We start from the raw sequence: 17,685 nt of genomic DNA on the forward strand, positions 1-17,685 counted from the left end.
TGCCAGACGCCAGACTCTAGGGTTGTGCGCTCATCTCACTCTATAGGCTGGGAGCCAGCGCTGTCTGCAGACACTTCTGGGTCACGTGGCCAGCATGACAAGCTGCATCTGGCGAGCCAGCGCAGCACACAGAACGCCGTTTACCTTTCCGCTGGTAGGCGGTCCCTATTTATCTACTTGCACCCAAACTGCTAGGTTGGCAGGCGCTGGGACTGAATGACGGGAGCGCACCCCGCCGCGGGGATTCGAACTGCCGACCATGCGATCAGCAAGTCCTAGGCGCTGAGGTTTTACCCACAGCGCCACCCACGTCCCTGGTTTTAGCCATATTTATGTGTAATTGTTCTTAGAATAGTTTGTGAGTGTTTTAGTATGAAACTGCTTTAGTTTTTGTTTTTAAATTGTGTATCTGTTTGGGGGTACTTGGGGATTGGTGCTGCCACACTGAAAGACTATCAGTTGTTCAGATGCAGGTCAGCACACAAGATGCAAAGTTCAGCAGTGTAGTTAATTCTTTATTCAAGAAAACGGCATACAGCTCAGCAATACCTCCTGACCAGACTTGCCCTTATTAAGCAGCTGCCAGGACTGACGGTTCCTGCTTTCCACTAGATCTCCATCCCTGCAGGATGTTTCCCAAGCAGCTTCAAACTATGGCAGGGCACCTGTAATCTCTTTGTGTCCCTGGAGTCAAGGCGGGAGTGGAGCTTGTCACCGCAGGAGAGGCAGACTCCTGGGATTCTCCCTCAGCCTCTTGCTCCCACTCCTCTTCTTCAGCCTCTGAGTCTGAGCTGTTCCCTGTCACAGGCTCACCTTGTTCACTAGAGCCTATTGCTTCTTCTGCATCCAACCATTTCTCCCACCCTTCTCCCGCTGACCTCTCCTCAGTGTCCCGTCACCAATCCCTGGGCTCTGAGCCTTCCTCCTCGGGGGCTTCCCTTGGGGGTTCCCCAGCTGGTACCTTCCACCAGTCCTCGTCATCTAGCCTGTCCCTGACAAGGATCAACTCATTACAGATGCCTTACAAATGGGAAGTGTGTGGCACTTGGAGAAGTGTAAGTTCTGCAGATCGAAGAGTCGTAACCTGCCTAAGGCAAAGGACAAACCCACTCCCATCCCACCTACAGAAGGCTGACCAGACTGGCAGCTGACTCTTGCTTCAACACTTGCGGCAGGAGGACCGTGATGTCCAAAGCTGGCCTAAGGCATTTTGCCACCTGAGGTGAAGGACGATGTGGAGGCCCTCCTTCCAGAAGCTCACCAGACTGGCTGTCAAGTCTTATTCCAGCACTAGACAGTATCCTCCACCCCACCTGAGAGAAACAAGCTAGCTGTGTTGTACACTCGGCTCTGGCCTACAACACCTTGCTGCCACACCCCACACATCTTGGCCCCTGCTGCCTGGGGTGGTTGCCTCACTCTTCCCAAAGGTAGGGCCACTGCACTCAAGGGCTGCAGTCTATCTTAGGGATATGGGGGTGCTGCATGGCACCCACAGATCTGTCCTCCAACAGAGATGAGAGGCTGAGGGGCTCAGGAGTAATAACTGAAAGAGCTTGTATGGCTACTCGCCCCCACTGCCACATACTGGTACATAGTAGCACTTGCCGCCTGAGGCAGCCACTTCACCTTGCCCAATGATAGGGTCGGTTCTGAACTCGGTTGGTGTCATCTCTAGGATTCATCTCTGTGCATGCTCGGAATTAATATTTATTTTGCAATGTGAATGAGAACCTTGCTCAAGCACTTTCTAATTTAAGAAACTCATCCATTTTGTTGGGGGCTTTTTTGGAGGGGGGTTGCTGTCGTTTACCAGCATCACCTCTTATAATACCCCTCCACACCACACTTACTTTTCTGGGATGGCACATAGCTGTGCAATACTGTTAGCTGTTACATCCAGGTTCAAACCGGTAAACAATATTTAAAGCAACAAAGATTCCCCCCCCTTTATGATTTGCTTGATTACCTTCTTCCTTAATTTCTTCCACCTATTGCTCATGCATGGATGGACAGCTTGCTTAAGAATGGTCTGTTAGAAACAATCTTTTGCATTAACTTAGAATAAAAGCTTTGCACGTTTTAAAAAGGAACAGGAGTTCTGTCAATGGAAAGTTTTGGCTGACAGTTGAATGTCCGGGCTTTGCAAACTCTGTCTCAGCACTGCTGTCCTCAGACTGACAGAGACAATAAGCAGGCATCTCATAATCTAAACCATATATATATATATGAGAGAATGATGGTAAGGACAACAAAAAATGCTTTCAGTGCTGGGTGGCAATGTGGAGAACTGAATTTCAATCACATGGGTGGCCCAGTCTGCTCACCTCTCGCTTCTCTTTGTTGGATCATTTCCACTATGAGCCTTGGTACACAGACCATCTATTGAGCAACTTTGTATTCAGCGGCAAGTATTATTCAAGACTAGATGCTTGTTTTGTTGCATCTAAAGGAAAAGAGTAAGAAGACTCCCCCTCCCCCCTTTTATGTCCTCTAGGCTGTCTTCCACTTCCATCAGAGGAGAACTGAGCTCCACAGTTTTGAGACACGATAGCACAGAGCCTTTTCGGAGGGTGGGCCAAAGGACGGGGGGGGGGGGAGAGAGAGAGAGAATGTGAGATAGGACAAGAGAGAAAGAGAAACGCATCATTACTTTTGCATGAATCTTTTTGTATCTAATAGCAGTTTTTCTTTACAATAAAATAACCAGATTAAAAACTCTGCAAGTGTAGCAGAAGCAGAACGCTCCCTGGAATCATTTTTATAGCCCACCCTAAGTCATACAGCTGGAACGCTCTCGCTAGATCTCAGGGACATGTGATGAAGCTGAATTTTGGGAGAGTCTGACAAAAGAAAGCACTTCTTCCCGTAGCACATAGTTAAACGATGCCAGCATTAGCTCCCACAAGAGGCAGTGGTAGCCACCAACTGAGGTGGCTTTAAAAGAGGATAAGACATATTCATGGAGGAGAAGGTTATCAGTGACTACTAACCCTGATGGCTGTGTTCAGCCTCCCAAGGTCAGAGGCAGCAGGTTTCTCAATACCAGTTGCTGGAAACTGCAGGAGGAAATAGTGCTCTTATGAGAAGCTCCTGCTTGTGAGTTTCCCATAGGCATCTGGTTGGCCACTGTGAGAATGGTGGGTGAGGTGAGCTTGATTAGATGGGCCTTTGGCCTAATCCTGCAGGTTCTTCTTAACTTCTTATGAACAGCATCTGTGTGGTTGGTGCTTTGTATCATGATCCTTTTGTGTGCAACGGCTCGTTGTGCACATTGACTACTAGAGTAGTGAACTTCTTGCTACCTCCAAGCCACTGCCAGGAATGTTTTGTGGTGCTGCATGATGAGAAGGCACACCAGAGTGCTGAATGCAGCCAGTTCCCTCAGGCAGCCTGAGCTGTACTGATTTCTGTAGAACAGGGATGGGTTTTTTTCAGTCTGAGGGCCACATTCCTTCTTGGGAAGCCACCTGGGGACTGCATACCAGTGATGGACAGGCCAGAGACAAAAACTAGGTGGTGAAATTTATGTGGCTCTTACCTTTGAATGGTAGGCAACATTTCAGCTACTCAAAGGTCCAAGACTTCTGCAGACATCCACACTGTACACACGTCTTTTCATCTTCCACCCAGGCAAGAAGCGCCAGGAGACTTTGGTGTAGTTTGGGGAAAGGGAGCATGGACGGGAACATGGAGATTCAGCTCTTGGGCCTGAGGTTCCCCACTGCTGCTGTAGAATTTATAGGGACCTGCTAACTTCCTCTAGGACTCCTGGGAACTGTGGCTTGTTAAGGATGCTGAGAGACCCCTATTTCCCTCAGAGAATTACAGTTCCCAGAGTGGTACCATGGAACCTTGGTTGTCGAACACTTCGGATGTCAAATGTTTTGGCTTTTGAACACCAACAACCTGGAAGTGAATGCTTCTGTTTTCGAATGTACCTCAGAAGTTGAATAGCTTCCGAGGCGCATTTCTCCATTGTTTCAATGGATTTTACTGACCAGCAATTGCGCCTCAGTTGTCGAACGTTTTGGAAGTTGAACGGTCTTCCAGAGTTGATTACGTTCAACAACCGAGGTTCCACTGTATAACAATTAATCCTTTTTCAAAGGGAACTCTGGGAATTGTACCTCTCTGAGGAGAATAAGTGTCTCCTAACAATTCTCAGCACCCTAAACAAACCACAGCTCCCAGGATTCTTTGAGAGAAGACATCACTGTTTAAAGTGATATGATGCTTCTTTAAATGGATGGTTTGAATGTGGCCTTTGTCTGAATTATGTCCCCATGCAACCACGGTGCCAGTTGGCTTTGTAACCAGGATCTGCGCACATCAGAGAAAAGAAAGACCACATGAACCTCTAGTGAACCCCTTGGCCTTGTTTACTGACAGTGACAGATAGTGTGTGCACCCAGCCCATTCACAATAACATTTTGGGACTGTTCCTGCTTCCTTAAAAGAGTTGATCTATTTTGCCTGTGGAGGAATCCTGTGCCTTTAACCAAATTTGGAGTGCTGCTCCGTAATGTAATGTAACAGTAACATGGCAATGTACAGAAGAAGGCAACAGGTGGCAGTTAACCCTGTAGCCTTGGCAACCATGACAATAATTAGCAGGGGGTGGAAGAGTGAATAATGTGCTGGCTGGGGGGAAGGAAAGAAGAGGCAACAGAGCTAGAACCCAAGGAAGAATATGTTGGTTTCCTATATGAGACTGAGATTTCCTATGTGACATTGTCACCATGTTCTTAACAGAGAAATTCATCAGGTGCAGGGCTTAAGCTCTGCAGCTGTCCATTCTGTCTTTACTGGGGCCCTTGTCTCAGTACCATATTGGATATGGTACAGCTGCACATCAATATTATAAAAAGGAGTTTTTGTAGTAGAGGGAGTGAACCTAAGCTATGAATTCTCAGGTAAATGGAACTTTTTGTAACTTCAATCCATGGCCTTTGGATGGAACCAGCTGATGAAGCCTTCCATCTTTTGGAGGATAGTATAGTTAGACCAGACATGGCAGAAATTTAGAGGTGGTCAAAAGCAAATGGGCAGCCATGACCTTCTAGGCTGTATACTTGGAAAGGGGGGGGGGTCTTCCATTTGATTGCCTAGGTGATAGACAAAGTACTATACAATCCAAAAAAAAAGACAGACTTGCTCTGCTGATTCTCAGATTGAGTTTTGCCCTTTAAAAATGGCTGTATTTTCAAAAATGATAGTCAAATCATCTTGTTCACGTCACTTCATCGGCAATTTACTGTGGCTTGTAATAAAGCCAAAAAAAGCAGTCTTGAGTTAGAATGGAGTGTTGTTCATATCTTTCCACCACCCAGGCTAGATAACTGTACCTTGATGTTGAATTACATATGTGTACTTCTCTGCGGCTAAATCCCACTGACATCACTAAGTATACATAGTAATGGGGTACATCCCATTTCATGCTGGAGCCTGCAGAAGTGTACTAGCCAAGGACAGCAGAAGGTCACAGATGGTCAGGACCATAGACAGCTCACTGTGGTGCTGCTTATGGTTACAAGTCAGGCTAGATACAAACCAAAAGAAGCTAAGAACTTACTACTCCAGCAGCTGTTCAAAGTGGACCAGATCCAAGGGGGCCTCCATCCCCGTCAGTTCCCACCTTGCCCCTGTCCAAGATGAGCTGCATCAGAGCCCAGAAGCATACTGGCAAAATGGTGGCAGCTTCAGATGCAGCTGCTTTGCCCAGTGCTTCTCTTCACAGTGCTGGCCACCCGAAAACATACTTTAAAAATTTAAAGGGATGTTGGCAACTGGTACCAGCCACCATCAGGCCCAATGTCAGCATGCAGCACATTGAGGCAAATGCTGGGGTCCACTGTGGCCCTGGCCATGGGAGTGCATGCCAGCTTTATTAGTGATAATCTGCTTTGTTTGTATCAAAGTGTTTTTGGTGTTGCTCAGGGTTGCTCCAAAATGGATCCATTAATTAGTCAGACTGTATGTCCATTTAGCCCAGTACCCTCTGTTCGAACAGGATCCCCCTTTCACCTGCTTCTACGGTACCTTTTAACTGGGGAGACTAGTGGTTGCAACCATCCCCAGTCAATGCTTGTGCTCTCCTACTGAGCGACAATCCCTCCCTTAAAAAGAAACTCCCTTATACTATTGTCGTACTAGGAACTATGGTTTCTCCAAATCCCTGGTATGGGCAGTTTGAAAGAGGATCAAACAAATTCATGAAGATAATAGATCTAGAGTGGCTGTTAGTCATGGTCGCTAAATAGGATTGAAGCCCCGTCGCAGCAGTCCAGGACTGGAAGCAGTGTACTCCTAAATGCAAGGTTCTGGGAGTAAATAACTGGGAATAGCCATTACTATCATGCCCTGCCTACAAACTGCCTAGAGGTGTCTGACTGGTTGGAATGATGGACTCTCTAAACCCTGGGCTGATCTAGCAAAGCAGTGCTTATGTTCTAATGATGAAGGTGAACTGGCCCATAGTTTTGCCTAGTCATGTAACTCTGTGTGCGCATACAAGTGTGTGTGTGTATGTGTGTGTGTGTTGTGTGTACATACATGTACACAATCTTGTTAGAAAGAGTGTGTGTACATGTGTGAGTGAGATATCTCCCCCTGCCTTTTTTTAACTGGATGGTTTTAATGAGAACACAACCCTCCTGCAATGAGGTGAGCGGAAGTATGAAGATAGTAATTTTTTTATTTACTAATGTCTGCATTTCTTGCTTCCTCCTGTCTGTTTTGGGAAGTTGCCAGCCACTTTGCTGTCTCCTGTCAGTGATGGATTGAGGCTGAAAATGGGTAAACAAAGCTTGCATTTTGCAAGCATAGGCACGTGTTGGGAACTGCCTTAGGCTGAGTTAGACAACTGGGTCCATCAAGCTCAGTACTGCCCACACTGACTGTGGCAGCAGTTTCCTGGGACATTAAGCAGAGGACATTCCCAGTCCTGCCTGGGGCTACCAAGGATTGAACATGGAACTGTCTGCATGCAAAACATGTGCTCTGCCACTGACCTTCCTAGCTGGCTGTTTGTGAGACATGCCACCCCCAATTTACCCATATAAGCCTAATTAAAGATAGAGATGGGGGATGGAGTTTCCCACTGCCCAACATTTTATCCCATGCGTGTGGCTTGTTCCTTTTTCTGAGGTGGAACACAGGCTTCTGTTATGAGGTAAACTTGTAAGTGTCATGTGTGGAGTGTTAGATCCCATTTTCAGACTTTTATAATAATACGATGACTTGATTTGAACCATGTTCCTGTCAGATTCTAACTTGAAGGCTAATATTGAAGCACCGTAACAATTTCCAGAGAGAAATGTAGAAATTTTCTATTTTTAGACCCTTCTAGTAATGTTGGTTCATATATTACCAAGTGGAAACTTTTAAGTAACCTAACAGTTCTGACAACTCCCTGAGAAGGGTTAGTTGCAAGTGGTTTTATACCAATAATGGCATGTGCTGGAGTCTCTGTGTTTTATAATATATACACCAAATGAAATATACACCAGAGATTTTCCTTAAGAGAATTTGCATGGTACCCTGGCACCCTTCTTGAACATCGGTATAATAGCATTTGGTATATGTCAAATAAGTAGAAAAGGTGACCCAGTAACATCAGGTTCTGAAAGGGCAAAAAAGGACTAATCCTCTGCTGAGTAACAGGGTATTTATTATCTGCACAAATAAACAGTGTTACCTCAAACTGTAAAAATGGGGAATTTGTGACTCAAGATAGTTACAAATGCTACAAATGCTGGCACCTAGTCCTGCAGTTTTTGTTCAGTTCCTCATTGTAATCTGGGGAAGCACTTTGGGGCTCCTCAGTTCACCTTTTGTGGCCCATATTGGAAAAGAGAGGAAGAGCCAGGGCTTTTTTTCCCAGCCAGAACTCACCAGAACTCAGTTCTGGCACCTCTCAGGTTGGTGCCATTGCCATTATAAGAGAACAAGGGAGGTGTTCATGGTGAGTTCTGGTACCATGAGTTTCTAGAAAAATAGCACTGGGAAGAGCAAACTATTGATACACATACACTTGTTTGGTTTGTAACTGATAACATTATTTATTGTATAATAGTGAAATAAAAGGTTTGCTGTTCATGGGAAACATCCTGCCTTTTTAAAAAAATAAAAAAACCTTTGTTGTTTTGCAGAGAGTTGGATTGAAAGATGTCTCAGTGAAAGTGAAAACAAACGTTATTCCAGTCATACATCTCTGGGGAATGTTTCTAATGATGAAAGTAAGTATATGTCATTTTCAGTAGACTTGTATCGTCAGAAAGGACCCAAAAGCTGTACAGTAGTGTCCAGTTGCATCCATACATCTGATTGGGGCCATAGTTAGGATAAAATGACTGGTGTTGCTACCTACAACACAGCATTATTTTATTTAAACAGTTTATAGGCCAGAGTTCTCTGGAAGACTTAAGTCATGTTTTACACCATTATTCTAATGTACTATAATGCCACTTTATTTTTTTTAAAAAATATATTTATTAGGCTTTTATAGAATAAAAAACACATAACAACCAAAAAAGTAAAGGAAAACAAAACATAATCAAAAATACACATAAAACAGATCAGAAAAACAAAATACAAGAAAAATAAAATTCCACCCAACAAAAGGAAAAATAAAAACTCCAGCTTTCAAATTCATACTTAATTAACTTTCTTTCTTGACTTCCTCACGCCTCCCTTTTTTGTATTCCTCTTTACCCAATCAGATACAGCAAATCCTTACCCTCTTTACAATATTTTATCCTTACATTTTCTTACATTATCTTAATCTATTTTCATCTTGTCTTATAGCAGGCCTTAAAATTTAAAATTTAAATCTTATTTTTATCAACTTCTCATAGCCATATCATTAGCCTAATTCTTTAAAACATTTTTGCTAGAGCCAAATAATTCCATTTCAACATTTTTCTAACATTCATCAATTATTTTTAAATCAGTCTTAATAACAAAAGGGAAAAAAAGAATGTAGAAGAGTCCAATCTTCACCCAGCGTCCCTTCCTCCTGGCCCCGGATTTTGTCAGTCCTTTTTGTCCCATTAACCTAGCGCATTATAATGCCACTTTAAACAGTCAAAGCTTCCCCCTCCAAAAAATTTGGGAGCTGTAGTTTATTAAGGGTACTGATAGTTGTTAGGAAACTCTTGTTCCCTCCTCAGAACTACAGTGCCCAGTGTTCTCTGTGAAGAGGGATTGATTGTTAAACCACTCTGGCAATTGTTGCCCTGGGAGGGGAATAGGGGTCACCTAACAATTCTTCGCACTCTTAACAAAAAACAGCTTCCAGAATGCTTTGGGGAAAAACCCACGATTGTTTATAGTGGTATCATAGTGCTTTTCAGTGTGAAGTATGAATGTGGCCAACGATATATGCAACATGATATGTGTGTCTTTTGTCCTTTAGCTTAGTATTGTAACAGTTTTCTTTCCTGATACCACAGTCCAGTACTTATTTACTCCTAAGTAATTCCAACTGAATTCTGTGGTGCTTACTCCCAAGTCATTGTACATGGCATTATAGCTTTAGTGATGTGTGCATGAAGCTGAGATGAGGCAATTTATTAAGAGAAAATGGACAAACTGTAATTTATTTTTAAAAGGGCAGGGTCTTGAATCTGCTTTTTGCAACTATCTCAAGAGCCAGTTCACATCTGCATGTGCAACATTTGATGACTCACTGCAGAATGTGAACACTCCAGTAAGAAGGATGGACTTTCAGGCAATTTGAAAGTGGATATGAGCATTTTGTCTGTGGCACTGTCTCTGCGATGGCTCTTATTCACCATCTGTGATGGCTCATAGGAGACACATGTTTCTTACAGTTATTATGGGTGGGGGCAGATGAGACTTCCAGAATGGTCTCGGTAAAGTCTCTCAATGCAATCCTATGCATATCTACTCAGAAGTAGACTGATTCCAGGGTAGCTTAGTCCCTGGTATATGGCTGTGTTACATCTCCTAAGAGGATGATAAGGTTATCAGTGACTACTAGCTACGATGACTGTACTAGGAGGCAGTATGCTACTTGCTGGGAATCATGGTGAAAAGAATGCTGTTACACTCAAGCCTTCCTTCCCATAGACATCTGATCAGTGAGAATAGGATGTTGGACTAGATGGGCCTTTGGCTTGATCCAGCAGAGCTCTTCTTGTGTTCTTCTGAAAGGATATATTAGATGGCTTTGAAAGTGGAGGATAGATAATGGAGAATAAGGCTCTCAGTTGCTACTAGCCACCATTATTATTATTATTATTATTATTATTATTAGTCAACCTCCATGCCCACAGACAGTGTACAAATGAATAGCAGCTGGGGAGCAACAGTGGAAAGAGATCAATGGACTCCCCATCCTGCTTGTGTTTTAATACTTCTAAGTTTAATACTAGGTTTGTAGGTTTAGTACTTCTAGCATGTTGAAGTGGCCAGATCTGACTTGCTGGGCTTCTAAGGCAGATCATCCAAACCCTGTTGAGAAGCTCCCTTGAACCCATTCTTCTGCTTTGTTTGGCTGATGTCTAGCCATAGGCTGTTACGTGGCCACTGGGTGCAGCCTGCTGGCCAGCTTGGATGATGTCAAGACCTCTGTGAGGTAGTTTGATACACTCTACCTCACATTTGTTAAGCTGATGTCAACCCACTGTCCTTTGTGATATCATTGGCTCAGCAGTCTTAGCTCACTGAGCCCGATTTTAAGGTGCCGGCCTCTGTAAAGATTTTCACCTGGGTAATTCCAGTTTGATACGTGTTAATGACAAAGCCCCAGGCAAGTGAAACAGCCTTTCACTCCTCGATGGCTGTAAATGGAAAAGGAAAGCTAGCCATGAGGGAAGGGGATCAGATGCACCAATCAGAACCAGGTAACTCCGTTGTTCTGCCTCTGTAGCTCCTTCTCTCTTGCCACAGTACTTCTGTGAGGAAGGAAGGGGCCAGTGTTTGCTCATCAAACCTATCCTTAGGCTTCATAGGCCTCAGGAGGAGGTGGACCATTGCATCACAACCACCCCCTCAGCATCTGACCCACACACTCTTTGGATGGGCTCACCTCACCCATATATCAAATGGGAGAGGAATGGAACCCTCAAGTTGCCTGTGAACGAAATAAAATACTATCTGAAGAGTAAAAAAATAGAAAATAACCTGTAGTCCCATAGCCTTCTGACAAGTGGCTGAATCCATAGCAACGGCTGCTTAATACCAAGTCAGACTGATTGCCCAGTTCACCCATTATTGTCCACTCTGACTGGCAGCTCCATCAGGATTTTTCTGGGGATCCCTATCTTTGAAATAAATTCCATAGTGCCTGTCACACCTTTACAAGCTCAGTTTTCAGAGAGAAGGTGATGGTATCTTTCACTTACAGCTGTTGTTACCATCATATTAATTGATTAATTTCTAAATATAGGCCATCTATCTCTCTACATTGTTCATTTCAAAGAACAGGCATGACAAGGCCCCTAGCTGAAGTGACTTACATTCCGAAATAAGGGGAAACAATGGAGGAAGGGGGAAGCAGGAGATGAGTATATGATTATCTTGAATACTTGTACTTTGGTTCAGTTACAATAAGGTGTAGGGAGTGATACTAAGCTCCAGGTCAGCCTTTGCTGGTACCCTCCAGATGTTTTAGACTGCAATTCCTTTGGTTAGCAAAGTCACACAAATAACACAAATAGAATCCAGAGAGAAAAGTCTTGAAAACACTATAATCTCCTAAAACAGTATAATTTTAGGAGAAGCAAATGGAGATGTTTTGTCTTTCTTACTTCAGGTCTTGTACATTGCAGGATGACATTCAACCAAATGCACAGAGGAGAATCTCTCAGAACTATACAGCCAATCAGGGTACATGCTGCCTCAGTGCATCAAGGCAGAAACACTCAAGGAGGATGGAAAGTAGGGCTGGTGAAAGGAAGTGGCCAGGGAGAGCTCCGAGGGCCAGATAAGAGAGCCCCAGGGGTGGCATTTGACTCCAGATCTGAGGCTCTGCAGCCCTGTGTTAAACAAATGACATGCTGATTCACACTGACTCCAGCTACACTATGCAACTTTCAGAGTTTATCCTGGGAAGCATGAGATTTTATGTACAGTGGTTAATCCTGCATCCCCCTTGTCGGTGCTTTAGTGGTTTGACTGAAAGTCTCTTCTCTCGTATTGTTTTCTCGCAACAGATGAGGAGAAAGAGAATAACAGAGCATCCAAACCACATTCCACTCCAGCTACTCTGCAATGGTAAGATTTTTATTATTGTTTTTAAAGGATAAGATGTGAGCCTTTTGTATTTTCAAGCTACCTACATTGGCACTCAGAAAAGCAAGTGCAACTGAAAGGATGATAAGAAAAGAAAGGATGAATGAGGATGAATGTAATTGAAATCTTAGAGGAGGTATGGGGAACCTTTGGTCCTCCAAATGTTGCTGAACTAGAACTCCCCTCGTCCCTGACAATTGGCCATGCTTGCCGGCGCTGATGGGAGTTGTAGTTCAGCAACACCTGGAAGGCTAAAGAGTCCCCACACCTGGCTTATGGTAAACACTACTCCGAAAGCCAGACAAGAACTTTCTGTCTCTCCCTCCATCAAGAACAGAACAAAAAATTCCTTACTCCACCCAGATACAACTAATGCCATCTAAACCACATAAAAGCACTATCCATACCATGTTCATGGCAGCCTTCCCCAACCTGGTACCCTCCAGATGTTTCAGTTTTCAGCATCCACCAGCCCCAGCCAGTATAGGCATATTGGTTTGGGCTAATAGGAATTATAGTCAAAAACATCTGGTGATCGAGGAAGACTGGTCTGTGGTGAGCACAACTCCTGCCTCTCTCTAATAACCAGCAAAACCAACATAAACCAGGAAACTCCTCATTTCTGAAGACCGGGGCACCCAGAAAAGGCCCTCCAAAAAATAATAATTTTAAAAGTGAGCAGGGTTATATGGGCAAAAGTAGTCCTCTGAGACCCCACCCTCAAGCTGCGCTAACAGACTGCTAGCAGTTTCTACGCATTCAAACATCACTTGTCTTTTTTTCCTTTTTCTTTTTTTGTTAAATTTGATTTCCCCCACTGACTAGTGCTTCCAGTTATCCCACACCCATAGAGGAAAGACAGGCCTTCTGCGTCAGTCTCTCCCGTAATTTGATGGAGTCTGGAGATAGCTTGTTAGCCAGGACATCACCCCTAATTAGATCATAGAGCTCTGCTCCCAAAAGAAAACAACCAAATACTGGGAGCAGAGGACTGTGGGTGGTGTTGTTGGAGGTGTTAAGGGGAAGGGAAGAGAATTGAGATTGTACATGTTTGCATGGATAAAAGCACAAGAGAGGGATGTGATAACTATATATATTGTTGATTTGCTTATGCCTTGGCTTTGAATTGTCTTCATGGGTTGAGTGGATCTGAAGCATATAGTTTGGTTCGCTTCCTTGAGTGATGTTCTGGGCATGGTATTTTGAACTGGCTGCCATGGATTAACTGGATCTGGAACTTTGTTCATTTTTAAAAATCTGTTTTGCTTGGGTTTTTGTTTTCTGCAAGGATTCATTGGTTGTTTTGCAGCAGGACTTGCTTGTCTGAGTCACTCATTTTTATATTTGGCTTTATGGTGTTTGACACAGTTGGAATCCAGGATGTATTAAACTGATCTGGATTGGCCTGAATACAATAAATGCATATTGTGATGACAAAAGAAATAGCTGCACACGTTGGACTAACAGTGTTTATCCTGGACACAAAGACCTTTTGTGATTAAATTATGCAACTCCTGTGAACACTTAAAACGTTTGTGCAATATTTCTGCGTCTTGATGTATTCTTATATTCTCCTAAAGTCAGTGGCTTTTTTCTTTAGCACTTTATAGTAAAGATTTCCAAAGATAAGAGAAGGTGCAATAGAAATGTAAAGCCAGCGAAGTAAGCCCCATTCTTCACCTTCATAATATGAGATGTCGGCTTGCCTTTTATGGTGGGCGGTGTTGTGGCCAGGCATCCGGGCCCCCAGAGTGATCCGGCAGTGGACAGAGATTGACGTCCTCCTCATGCCGTCCCGGCCACATCACCAGCGCTGAGCGGGGCGATGCCCAGAGGTGGTCCCACCATCCAATCAGTGCTGGTAGGGGTCATGGCCATGGGAAATTTAAACCGTGGGGCAGCCAGGGGGCCCTCCTCTCTCACCCTTCACCGGGCAAAGTAAAACCACTGTAAAACCAGTGAAGTAAGCCCCATTCTTCATCTTCATAATATGAGATATGCTGCAATGCTATGAGTAGCCTCAAAATCTTATTGCAAGAGCTCATATTGCTTTATAAGGGCATTCCTCTACTACTTATAGGGACAATAGTCAAAGTTCATTATCTTTACACAATACTGTAGGCTAGAGCTGAATTCAACTTATGATGAAGGTTCCCTCCCCCCTTTTTTTTAAGAGGGGGCAAAAAATTGAAAGACATTCTGCAAGGTTGGATTTTTGATCATTAAAAAAAGAGTTCAGGTATAATGGAACATTGTCCAGTGTCAAACTAATGACTCTCTGTGAAAGACAGAGAGGGGAAAAGGAAGAAAAGAGAGGGGAAATTCATCAAATATATGATGAAGAGAAATAATTAACAGGCTTTTCTATCCTGTCTTGGTCAGAGAAACTGACATGCCAATTAGCAGTTATAGCATACAAGCAAAGTCTCCGCGCTTTGAAAAGAGGTTTTGTTGAGGTCCATGAATTTGGGGAAAGATGCAGAGATGATATTCCCATTGAAAGAAAGGAAGCATGGCTGCGGCACCCTTATTGAGTTTATTCATACCACCAAATATCTTATTGAAATAGTTTGCAGGGACAAATTACCACCATAACTTGAAGATAAGGGAGAAAATTCCTAAAACAAGCTAGCAGGACATAAATTAGTGTCTTCAAGATAGGTTGCTGCTTAGTAGGTTTGTGCTTAAACAGCTAACTTGGTATTTAAAGAGAGGTGTTTATTTTCAAATCCAGGTCTGTTGAACTAATATCATTTTGTTATGAGTATGGGGAGCGGTTAGGGTGCATGCCTGGATCCCTTTCTAATTTCTGGAAGAGCCAGGCTAGCTTCCTGTTGAGGTAATGGGTCTTTAAGGAAGCAAAGGGAGTGGCTCTATCCTAGATGGCAAATGGGTGGGCTCCCCACCCTTCAGTTGGCTGGTAGTTAGAAAGACAAAGGCCAGAGTTAAAAGTTGTGTGTGTTTGTAAGCTAGAAGTTGGAGCAAGAAGCAGACTGAAACCTGTGAGAGGAGGGAAAGATATGCTTGCTTTCTGCTCGCATCCAAGGCTGTGTCTGTGGGTGAAGCAAGACCCTTTATTTGGGGTGCTAATGCTGTGAACCAGCGAACCAGATCCAGATGTGTCCAGTCCTCCACAGGCCTCGTTGAGGGGTCAGCAGGGCTGTGATTCTTTTCCAGGCATCTGACACCATACAGGATATCAGATGTGGGGAAAGTGGGCATGGCTCACCAAAAAAACAGCTTTGCGGGCCACCTTTCAAGGCCAGGCAGAGGACTGTTTTATGATTAGTGATGAACTGGCGCTGTGGGTTATACCACAGAGCCTAGGACTTGCCGATCAGAAGGTTGGCAGTTTGAATCCCCGCGACGGGGTGAGCTCCCGTTGCTCAGTCCCTGCTCCTGCCAACCTAGCAGTTCGAAAGCACCTCAAAGTGCAAGTAGATAAATAGGTACCGCTCCAGCAGGAAGGTAAATGGCGTTTCCGTGTGCTGCTCTGGTTTGCCTGAAGTGGCTTAGTCATGCTGGCCACATGACCCAGAAGCTGTACGCTGGCTCCCTTGGCCAATAAAGCTAGATGAGTGCCGCAACCCCAGAGTCAGTCATGACTGGACCTAATGGTCAGGGGTCCCTTTACCTTTACCTAACACCAGTGCCCTGCTGACGAGTGCAAGAATACAAGGGGCTGAATCCAGCTCCCCATTTCTTCCTTAAATAGATAATTGGTGCTGTCAGAACAGACAGCATCAACCTACTTGAGTTGAAGGTAGCTCAGTGCAGTCAAGGCATGCAGAGCTTCCTGCATGCACACCTTGTTGCTGCTTTTAAATGATAAGAGATCAATATATGCATTGTCATTACCATGCAAACTGAAATATAACAAGGGAATTCTTGAGAGGCGACTGCGTTTCTTGTTTTCGCTGCAACAGACTCACAGTTCAATCCAGAGCATTCCTACTCAATGCTACCAAGCTCAGTGGCACTTTTCCACAGGAAGTTATGTACAGGATAGCAGCCTAAATCTTTTGGCACCTTAAAATACTAGCAGATTTATTGTGGCATAAGCTTTTGTGCGAAGGTCACATACAGAGTATGGCAGAACAATATTTTAGTGCTTGGTTTGGTCTCTGGTTGCATTCCTTTCACTCAAGATGCGTCATATCAGAAAATAGTTACAAAGTGCTGAAGGACATTTTAATGTTTGACTGCCTTTAAATGTGTGCAAATGTTTTATTTCAGCCTTTGGATCCTTAATTACTTAGTATTCTAGTGATGTAAGACATTTTGAAGTGTTACAGGAGTCTGACTGCAAGAATTTGTGGCACATTGCAGCATCACTGTTGATTTTCATCTATATTAGTATTATTTATATATTAATAGAATTGATGGTGGTGTTGGTGTGCAAAGTATGCTGTATTTCAGTACAGAAGAAATAGAACACATTTGGCTAATTTTTATGTATGAAAAAACAATGTCCTAGCATAGGGGCTGGCCCTTCAGTCTTCAGATTTGGAAGTTGAAATACAGAGCAGCCAACCTATTCGTAGTTTTCCATTGTTCGATCATTGTTTTTAAGGCTGGAGGAGAACTACGAAATCGCAGAAGGTGTCTGCATTCCTCGAAGCGCCCTTTATATGCACTATTTGGACTTCTGCGAGAAAAACGACACACAGCCAGTCAATGCTGCCAGCTTTGGAAAGGTGAGTGTCAACCAAACCTCACCTCAAGTGGGGTTTTGGGAATCTGAAATAATAATGGCTGTGAAATATACAATCTCCTACATGTGGACTGCAATCCAAAGCGGCAAACTGTCAGGAGAAAAACAGTAGAGGGAGGATATTCCTTTTGAAGTTTTCGATAGGAGGCAGTGCCATGATTGGATTATTAGTAGCATCAGTTTTAAGAAACATTTTGGTGAGCGTGAGACTTAAAAGTCAAAAAGTAGCTGAGTGAATTTGACTAGTGTTAATGAATTGTGTCACCAGTGCATGTGATGGTCTTCTATTCCAGATACAGTCACCCTGAATGACAGTATTGGGCTCCATCTGCTCTATACACTTAAAACAGTACCATACCAGTCATGGCTTTCCCCAGAGAATCATGGGAACTGTACTTTGTTAAGGGTGCTGCAAGTTGTGAGGAGACCCCTGTTCCTCTCACAGAGCTACAATTCTCAGAGTAGCTTAACAGTCAACCCCTCTTCCCAGGAAACTTTGAGAATTGTACCTCTGTGAGGGATGACTGTTTTTGTATTGTTTCAGAAAGTTAAAAAAAAATGCCAAATTTGACTTTAAATGCAAACTGAATTGAATTTCTTCCCCATCCCTGCTCACAAAACACAGCGCTCATTCCACTTAACGCGTGCACATCACACCCGGATTCTACCTTACATTTACACAAATCATACCATACCTGCTGCCCATTCAA

General features: G+C 43.7%; 1 protein-coding gene across 4 annotated transcripts in view; it reads left to right on the top strand.

Moving 5' to 3' along the window:
* Positions 1 to 17,685, top strand: part of RFX4 (regulatory factor X4) — a 63,756-nt gene that overhangs the window by 15,777 nt on the left and 30,294 nt on the right. For 3 of the 4 annotated variants that reach the window (XM_081878382.1, XM_081878381.1, XM_081878380.1), the window contains exons 2-4: positions 8,154 to 8,240; positions 12,183 to 12,243; positions 16,835 to 16,958. In XM_081878382.1, the coding sequence (XP_081734508.1) occupies positions 8,154 to 8,240; positions 12,183 to 12,243; positions 16,835 to 16,958 (272 nt within the window). Of the gene's footprint in view, positions 1 to 8,153; positions 8,241 to 10,663; positions 10,872 to 12,182; positions 12,244 to 16,834; positions 16,959 to 17,685 lie in introns of those variants that run through there. The other variant, XM_081878383.1, reaches the window with a different exon arrangement.

Source organism: Podarcis erhardii (genome assembly GCF_964252035.2).
Source record: "Podarcis erhardii genome assembly, chromosome: 10".
Classification (NCBI taxonomy): domain Eukaryota; kingdom Metazoa; phylum Chordata; class Lepidosauria; order Squamata; family Lacertidae; genus Podarcis; species Podarcis erhardii.